Source organism: Vombatus ursinus, unplaced genomic scaffold (genome assembly GCF_900497805.2).
Source record: "Vombatus ursinus unplaced genomic scaffold, bare-nosed wombat genome assembly UNPS02014789.1, whole genome shotgun sequence".
Lineage (NCBI taxonomy): Eukaryota > Metazoa > Chordata > Mammalia > Diprotodontia > Vombatidae > Vombatus > Vombatus ursinus.
This window is the reverse complement of record NW_020954567.1, coordinates 26,090,098-26,099,992: the sequence shown is the minus strand read 5'-3', so window position 1 is coordinate 26,099,992 and position 9,895 is coordinate 26,090,098. Positions and strand designations below refer to the sequence as shown.

At 33.8% G+C, this 9,895-nt stretch overlaps 1 protein-coding gene across 1 annotated transcript in view; it reads right to left on the bottom strand.

Moving 5' to 3' along the window:
• The window catches only part of HMCN1 (hemicentin 1), a 514,295-nt gene that overhangs the window by 300,266 nt on the left and 204,134 nt on the right, over positions 1-9,895 (bottom strand). The window contains exons 7-10 of the mRNA XM_027868406.1: positions 6,903-7,023; positions 4,852-5,115; positions 2,996-3,140; positions 505-626 (exon numbers count right to left, since the gene is read on the bottom strand). Coding sequence (XP_027724207.1) covers positions 505-626; positions 2,996-3,140; positions 4,852-5,115; positions 6,903-7,023 — 652 coding nt within the window. The remainder of the gene's footprint in view (positions 1-504; positions 627-2,995; positions 3,141-4,851; positions 5,116-6,902; positions 7,024-9,895) is intronic.

Below are 9,895 nucleotides of genomic sequence, written 5' to 3'. Positions count from 1 at the left end.
GAGAGAGAGAGAGAGAGAGAGAGAGAGAGAGAGAGAGAGTAAGAGACCCTAGAAGAAAAAGTCTATTTAAGATACATCAGTTACTGAGGTGGCCAAACAAGAGGACTTCCTTTACTGGCATCTATCCATCTGGCAAAGTATCATCTAATATTTTCTATTGTATTTACATACAATATATGTCTATATGTGCACATACATGTATAGACATATAGCACAGACATGTCATCATATACATGAGGGCACACATGCACACATATATGTGTGTGTGTCTGTATATGTATGTATGTACGTATGTTCATGATTCAGATTTAACATTCTTAGTAACAGAACAAGCCCAATCTATTAAGCAATTTTATTCTTTCAAAGAAAAGTGGTTGTTTCTATGATTTAAAATTATCTGAATTCCATAACAATGAGGTTAATGTTAAATAAGATCACATTACTTAATCAGATAATGCATAAAACAATCTGCTTTCTGATGCAGGAGAATTAAACAATACTCACCTGAAACATCAAAAAAGGTTTCTGCCCGACCAATCCCTGCAGTGCTAGTAGCTTCACATTCATAGTAACCTTCATCTGACAAGGTCACTTGTTCAATGTCCCAATTCACACTCGTTGATTCTCTGAAAAAAAGAAAGAAAAACGTCCCAGTAACTATTAAAACAAGGTAGAAAAAAACCCCCAAAATCAAACTACACAATTAACAACTTTATATCTCTAACTTCTGAGCAACATTTAGAAAGTAAAGCTTTTTATCATGAGAACACTGTCAAGATATCACATTGTAGAGAGGTGCTGAATATTATTTTAAACTGAACTTTTGACCTTTGGGATCATGTTTACTATATGAGGTATATACAATAAACCTCTATCAGAATGATAAGATGATAAAACTGGGAAAGGCATCCATCAAATTATTCCTTCCCTCTTCTTGCCACTATTCTCCTCAATTAACTTTGAGAACACTCTCACACAGTCCAGATCTATTCAATCATTCACATTACAGGGCTGAAAATTCAGAGCCTACTTCAAATCTAGAAAATATTCCCTTCGTTATAAGAAAGGTCAACATATTTGTTTTGTTTTGTTTTGTTTTTTAGGCAATTGGAGTTAAGTGACTTGCCCAGGGTCACACAGCTAGTATGTGTCAAATGTTTGGTCTGAGACCGGATTTGAACTCAGGTCCTCCTGACTTCAGGGCCGGTACTCTATCCACTGCGCCACCTAGCTGCCCCTAGGTCAACATATTTGAGTAAGTCAACCAAGGTTTAGTTGGTGTTGAAACCACTGGGCCTCCCTCAGTGAGTAAGAATTGTTTTGTTTTGTTTTAGAAATGTCTTTCAGAAATGAGAGAAGCAAATATAAGCACCCTTAATACAGACTGCTTTATCTGCTGCCTCCCATAGCATGTCAAATACACAAGAAATATGAAACTTCATATCCCTATTGGCCAGGAAACCTTGAATAAATTTCATATCAGCAAATTACAGGGAGCATGATATGATAGAAAGACTATTGGATTTGAAGTTGTCAAAAGACCTGAGTTTAAATCGTATCTCTGACACTCACTAATTAGGTCACCTTGGGCAAGTCACCCATGCTCTCTGGACCTTATCTTCCTCAACTGTAGAATAAAAGAACTGGACAAAATTCCAAACTAAAGTTCCTTCCATCTCTAAATCAGTGATCCTGATCCTGAGTCTTACTACTGTGTGACATCAAGGGTCCCCTCCATTGTCACAGAGGAAGACCCAATCCCAGGGTATTTATAAGCAAGGTTCTGTTGTGATCCTAGAATTTCCATTAACTAAACCTGCCTCTCTTTAGCTTCTCTCATGCAAAGAGTATATTAAAACACTCAACCAAAACCCATCAATTCTCAATGACTCAGAATTACAGAAATGAGGAATGAAATACTTATGGCTTTATTCCCAGGGATGTTTTGGAATTAATGAGTAAATGTCTGTACACAGAGTGCCTCTGTCAAAAGATGTTATTTAAATTTGAAGAGTCCTTATCATTTAACTATGTCAGTCAGTTATGTAGTGTGAGCATCTGACTTTTTTAGTCTTTTATATTACTTGATCATTAAATATGAAATTAAGTAAATAACCAAGTCATATTATTTGAAAAAACATTGACAAATTATGCAGTTTATTCATCAAATCAGGGAAAATTTTATGGAATGGTTAATAAATGTCCCTGCCATTATTTTTCACTTAAACACAGCCCCTCATAAAAGAGAACTGTATAATCTAAGATGACCAACTATTTACAGTAGTTTACAGAAGCTATTTATTCTATATTCAATTAAAAATGTTAAACTTACATAAGGCATTATTCTTCAGGTTTCTTCTAAAATATAGTCAGTTTTATGGTAGGAAGGTGGAGGGGAAATCCTTTCTTTATCTTTTCCCTAAATCTCTCCTCTTCCCTATCCCTACCAGTTTTTAAATGCTTGCCTAATTTTTCCTAATTAAATTCCTTACTTTGGTTCGTGTTTCCCCCATCCAAAAATGTGTTCTTCACTTGAAATCAATGACTTGGATCATTGCCTACAAGTACATTTTGCCCTATTGCTTCAGAGTAAGAAATGCTACATTTTGGAGAGGATGCAGTCAAGGAAATCTGGGGCCATACGAGGTGAGTCCTTTTTATTACTATTGTATAATTTCTTTGAAGCGAGTCTAATGTACTTTATGGGTATCAAACGTCAATGGACAATGATCTATTTTCACAAAGAAATTCTAGTCCATGCCTTGTGATATTTTTATATGAAACAACCATATGTGCTCCTGTGTGTCCTGATTTCATTCCAGCAACATCACCTAATGAAAGAATTACTATGATTATACTGAAACAGGGCACTAAAACAGAATTTATGGCTTTACCATACCTTCCCTTGGAGGAAAAATTGCGGTAGAAAAATGATGCAATTTAATTCAAATTTTCTTAATAACATATAGCTATGTATTTGATAATTGTTACATACTTCAAGTACTGGTTCACTCCTAGCGTCACCCCATTTCTGACAAAACGCAGAGTAAAAGGCAGAAGACTCTCTACAGAACAAGGAATATATCCTGGCTGAAGGTAGTATCCTGGGGTTTTCTTGGGCATTGTAACTTTGGGAGCATCTGGAAGAAGAAGAAGAAGGAAAAAAGACCCATTATATGTGAAAAGATCATCTTAATTTTGGCTGCTTACTGACATTCACAAATGTAATTGTGAAATGATTACAGGAAATTGCTGATAATCTAATTACTGACTTTCTCGAAATGTCCCATTAAAAATATTTCCTTAAAGAGTCTAAACCCATAAATTTTGCAAACATCTCCTTGGGTGATTTATATCTGTCTAATCCTAGAGACTGCAATATGGCACAATGAAGATCTCAGAACATTACATATGAAAAAGCTTTAAGTGTTGCCCTACTTCCACTGAATACTTACTAAACTCATAGCTAGTTAAATTGTATATTTCAGTTATTGTCCTACATAGCATCACAGCTAGAGAAGCTGATAATTCTGAAGAGAACAATAATTAGCAATTTGGTGCCCAGGGTAGATGATATATCCAGGGCAAGTAGTACCTCTAGGACAAATAAAACAAAATAACCCTTCTAATCAAATTTGTAATTCATTAAGTGAAAATAATTTAAAAGTAATAAAGATAAAATAAGTAGAAAGACAAATTAACTGCTATAGTAGTTCACAGATGGGTGTTATAAAATACAATGCATTTCATCTAATAGCATCTTATTTCCAGATGCTCCAATGATCATAGATTGAGAGCTGTAAGGCACCTTAGAGACTATCAAATCCAACCCTCTCAATTTACAGATGAAGAAACTGAGTCATAGAGGAGGTAAATCACTGGCTCAGGGCCACACAGCTAGTAATATTGAGACAGGATTCAAATTCAAGTTCTCCTGAATCCAAGTCTTACACTCTATCCACTATGTACCTTAACTGGTCTCAAATCAATTTTAGCTAATTATTCTTCTTAACAAAGTGGTGAGCAGCTCAGTTTGAGTTGTTTCTATGCTGCTAAAGGAGTGCGTGTGTTGTCAAAAAGTAAAGGTAAAACATGTAAATATTGCACAATATTTTAAAATCATCATTTTAAATTGTGTGATCTCTAAATTTCTATGCCCTGGGACATAGCTCTGGTTTGTCAGTTGCTGGTTATGGATCTGCTTCTGTATTTCTGTCAGTTACGTTGCTATTTAAAAAAAAAACAAAGGTTAATCATTAAGATTTAAAGTTATATTTGGATTGATTTAAGGACAATTCTGTAGTCACATAAGCAAAAACTGCTTATATATAGATAAATTGGTAACATAAGCTGGTTTTACCATACAATTCATAATTTTGTGAACTTTGTTCCCCAATAACCAAGAATCCGTAGTCATTCTTGAGCTTCTCTGTTAGTTGAACAAAATGTTCAATTGTTAACCGAACAAATATTAATTAAATAAAACATAACTAAGATCTGGAATTACATATTTTAATCTGAAATACACACAATAAAATTGGATAATTTAGGCTAAAGTATATTCTTTGGGATCAGTTTGATTATTTAAATCCATCCAATTACTCAATAAATGTCACAGAAGACTTCACTGCATTGAATGGATTCTGTTTAAGCATTCAATAGAGACCATGGGAGATTTTATTTTATAGATAAGGTGATAGAAATAATTAACCCAAATGACTAATACATTAGTAGTAGAAATCAATTTAAATGCATAGCAACTTATTCCTAGCCCACTAATGCTTTGTAAGACAACTTTACTGCATTAATTTATTCACAAACAAATATTCAGAATCCTTAAAAATGACTTACCTGGAACAATACTAGAGAATGACACACTTGAAACTCTTTGGAAAAGATAATCATCCTTATCATAGCCTGTCACTTTAAGGAAAAAAGCTTCATTTGGTGGAATGAAGTCAGAAATGTTCCATATGCCATAAGGTTTTCGATCTGGGTAATATTTAACAGGAATAGTTTTAAGAGGATCTCCAGAGATACTCAGAAGTTCAAGACGATCCACTCTGGCGGGAACAGCTATTCCAGAGGTATTCAAAAGTACATACGTAGGTATACCTACAAGAACAAATATTTATTTGGAAAAGCACTTATTCTGTACTTATGTTTTGATTTAAAGCTTCGGCTTTTGCTGTTAAAGAAGGAAAAGAGGGAGGGAACATGCATTTATAAAGTGCTTATTATGTGTCAGGCACTGTGCTAGGCAATTCACAAAAATTTTGTCATTTGATCCTCACAACCACTCTGGGAGGTAGGTGCTGTTATTAATCTCATTTTTCAATTAAAGAGATTGAAGTAGACAGGGGCTAAGTGATTTGCTAAGGCTCATGCATGTAGCCAGGTCACATTTGAACTCAGGTCTTCTTGACTCTAAATACAGCCATCTATCCACTGTGAGATACACACACACACATATGCACACACATACACATATACACACATATGATGCATGTATATATATACATGGGGATATATACACATATGTATCTATCTAAATGTATATTTATATGTATGATAAAATTGATACATCATATGATGTTATATTTATATTTATTTTCATATGTATATATAATAAAAACTATATGTGTATATTACATATGTACATGCCATATTCCCGTGTTTACATATGCTTATGTGTGTATATATATACTTATATAACATATAAAAAGAATTTACACTTCCAAGTATTTTTTAAAGATAAGAATCATCATTTTGTGTAAAAGACAATATATCCTTGATCAGAAAAACTGTTTAGAAAATCCAGTATAATCATTTTTTGGGGGGGGGCAATGGGAGTTAAGTGACCTGCCCAGGGTCACACAGCTAGTAAGTGTTATGTGTCTGAGGCTGGATTTCAACTTAGGTCCTCCTGAATCCAGGGCCGGTGCTCTATCCACTGCACCACCTAGCTGTCCCAAGAACAATCATTTTTGATAATACTTTAAAAAACTAATGTATTTTTTAAAAAAACAAAAAACAAAAAACAAACATAATACTTTATCATAGAGGTGTCTATGTGGACATTTTGGAAGATTAATGATTTTTATTCAACCTTCCATGGCCACAATGAAAACAGCATAATGGCACGAGAAATATTCTTAATTTTGTGCTCTATTTCTGAGCAGTATAAACATAGTCCTAATTTTTGTGGATATATAAAAAGGCAGAGTAAGCCAGAAGAATTCAGTTCCCTTCTTTGAACACAAATAGCACTGGTATACAATGTTTTTCAATAGGAGTTAAAAATGTGCCATTAGCTAACAAATACATGCTACATTAAGATGAACATAACTTTCAAGAATGAGGAGGTGACAGTGCCCTGGTCTGACTACATCTGTATTATTTTGATGAGTTATGGATACTGAATTTTGGGAAGCACATTAAATAAGTAGAAAGGCCTTACGATCTGAGGATAGGCTGAAGAACTGTGTAGCTTTCGTTTGAAGAATTGTGTAGCTTTCGATGGAAGAATTGTGTAGCTTTCGTTTGAAGAAGTGAAAACTTAAAAGGGAAGACATGATGCTGAGATCACTTCTGATATTAAAATTCTGTGATTCTGTCCTTTCAGTTACTCACATATATGCCATTCCAATAAGAATAAAACTATTTACATGCAAAAAAATTATATGGTCAGACTATGTAGACAAGAAAGTAATCATATGGAGATTAAATGTGCAAGATATTTTGTTCGGTATTCATATTTTTTTCATATTATTTAGAGCCAGCAATGACTTCAAGTTCATCTAATTCTATCTCCTCATGTAATAAAAGTACACAATAATATGGGAATCAGTACAATAACCAAGAAACATTTCTATGTCAATATAAGGAACAAACATACAAACCTTGTACTGGTCTGCTAACTGTTTTTTTGAAGTCTAGTGTTGGTTTTTTTGAAAAGCCAGCTCGGAAATCAATAGTACTTAGGCCAGTAATGCGAACTGAGTGTCTTCCATTGCTAGATGTCTGAAAAAACATTGAAAAACAGACCATATCAACAAGTACTACTAATTATTTATAAAATACTAAAGCAACGACTATGGCTTTGAAAACAGGAAATATTCCATTACAACAAGTACCAAAAGATTAATATTTTTTAACTGTATACTTTGCACTTAACCTCAAAACTATATCTCAACAAGTACTAGGATTCATAGGCTCTTCCATGTGATCTGCACTGGAAATAACATTCTGTACTTTGAAAGTTTTTTGAAGAACAACTATCAGGAAAAAAAAATCCACATGTGTATACACACAAATACATATAGTATAGCATGGAATATTTTGTCCTGGGTGAATTTTTAAAACATTTTTTTTTTGTTTTTAGGCAGTTGGGGTTAAGTAACTTGCCTGGGGTAACACAGCTAGTAAGTATCAAGTGTTTGGTCTGAAGGCAGATTTGAACTCAAGTCCTCCTGACTTCAGGGCCGCTCTATCCACTGTGCCACCTAGCTGCCCCTATAGACAACCTTTTCAAGGAGTTTAGCCACAAAGGGCAGATGAAATATAGAATGATAGCTGGATGGAAGGATCAAGTGAGCGCTTTTTGAAGTAAGGAAACATGGGCATGTTTGAAGACACTAGATAATGAGCTTACATTCCACTAAAGAATGCCAAATGCACACTTCCATTTCTGTTTTCTCACTGGAGCTCCCATCATCTGCATACCTTCACTTGGATCTTTCATTAGTATTTCAAACTAAACACAACCTAAATGGAACTCATTATCTCCCTCCCACACACCCCCCCATAAAAAAGAAAACTAACCTCTCTCCTACTTTGTTATCTCACACAGATTATTGTAGGAGCCTTTCAGTTCCTACATTCTAGGATTATCTACCAAAAATATATGATATCAATCTGCATATAAAAAATTTTCATCTATTTGTAAACATCTACCAGAATTTCTCCCACATTTGCATATAGATTTCAAGGAATAAATTAAGTATTTTATAATCAAACTTTTATAATAATGATTCTATTTTTTAAAATTGACAATTTTTTTTACCCAAACCTATTATAAAAGTGTGTATTTTAAAAACACACACCTATATAATCTACACAATCTACTATGGGTAAATTTTAAGTGAAAATATATTTCATAACATATTTTTATATACTAAGTTTTTATAAATAATTTATAACTTTATAAACAATGTTTATAAACTAGTTATTTCTTTGTCTCTTTCCTTTTATTCCATCTCCTTCTCAGTTACTCCTATTGATTACTATTTTCAGAAATGAGTCAGATGAGAAATAGGAGAAAGAGGTCCCATTTTATTGGCCAAAAAAAAGAGATAGGAAATAGCATTTTACAATCTTCTCCCACAGACTTTAAGAAGTTTAGACTCTCTGTTATGTTTGACTATTTGATTAGTCTACAGGAATATAGGTTTAGAAACCATACCTATCATTTCATTGGTATAAGAAGAACCCTGATTGAGAAACTGTATTTTTCAGGTCAGCACTGTCTCTGCAAGTTATAATGATATTTGTTGAGAGATAGATTACATGACTTACCCAAAGTCACTGAGTCAACATATCTCAACAGTAGGACTTAAACTCAGTTTTCCCTGACTCCAAAGCCAGTTTTCTGTCTACTTTTCCGTGGTACCTCTCTTCCAGGTAAATACATAAGAAAATTTGATTCAATTTCACAAATATTTATTAAGCACCTACTACTATCTGAAAAGTGTATCTCAACATCTGTTACGCTAAGTTAAATCTTGCTGTCAAATTTTATATAAACAACAGTAAGTACTTTGGATTAAGACCGGAGAATTAGATGGAAATTCAAGTTGGTTTGTAATTAAGATTTTGATATTCTTGACTTCTTTCTTTTAGTTTTGGTGAGACCAAACTGCTATGACAGTATAAAAAATATCATTACATATCAACATTAATGTGACAGGATGAGAGGGAAAAAATAGCCCTTAAGGTAACAACATATTAGACACCCGTACTTTCTTTTGCTTTCCTCACTGAGGAATCATACATCTAGTTATGACCAGCATGTGAAGTTACATGGAACTGCCTTATACTAAAAAAAATCTTCATTAAATAGGCAAATAAATGTACACAATAGATAAAAAATGGGAAGACATTTCTATAAAGTGATAAAATACAAATGAAATATTTTAGTAGGTCATTAGATCCTCATCTAGCATAGAGACAAGATCTACTTTAATAATAATAAACTGAATAGCCATACTGTAAATAGGAATCTTTACCACCCCACAAAGAGAGGCAGTTTAAAAAAAAGGTGCTCCTGGGTCAATATGTTTCCCCTTTCTCATACATAATTAAGTGGAGGTATGCTCACCATGCCATCCTGTTTCCTTCCCAGGCAGCTAGGTGGCATAGTGGAGACAGTGCTAGGCCTGGAGTCAGAAAAATCTGAGTACAAATATGGCCTAAAACACTTAACTAGGTCCCTAGTGTGACCCTGGGTAAGGTACTTAACCTCTGCCTTAGTTCTTCATCTGTAAAATGGGAATCATAATACCACCTATCTCACAATACTGTTCTGAGGATTAAGTGAAATAATATCTGTAAAGCACCTAGCACAGTCCCTGGCACATAGAAGTTACTTAATAAATGCTTATTCCCTTCTCTATTTCCTTTTCTTCTCAATGAGGGGTAGACAGACATGGAAGTGGCTATGGTGGAAAGAAAAAACAAAAGAGGAAAGGGAAAAAGGGGGAAATATGTGATTTGTGGTGCCAAGTTTTCTTCATGCTATTAATCACATAAAATATTTTCCCTAGAAATGTTATAGGTAGGAATTAAGATTTTTATGTTAGTCTATAAAATTTTTTTTACTAGTAATACAAATTAA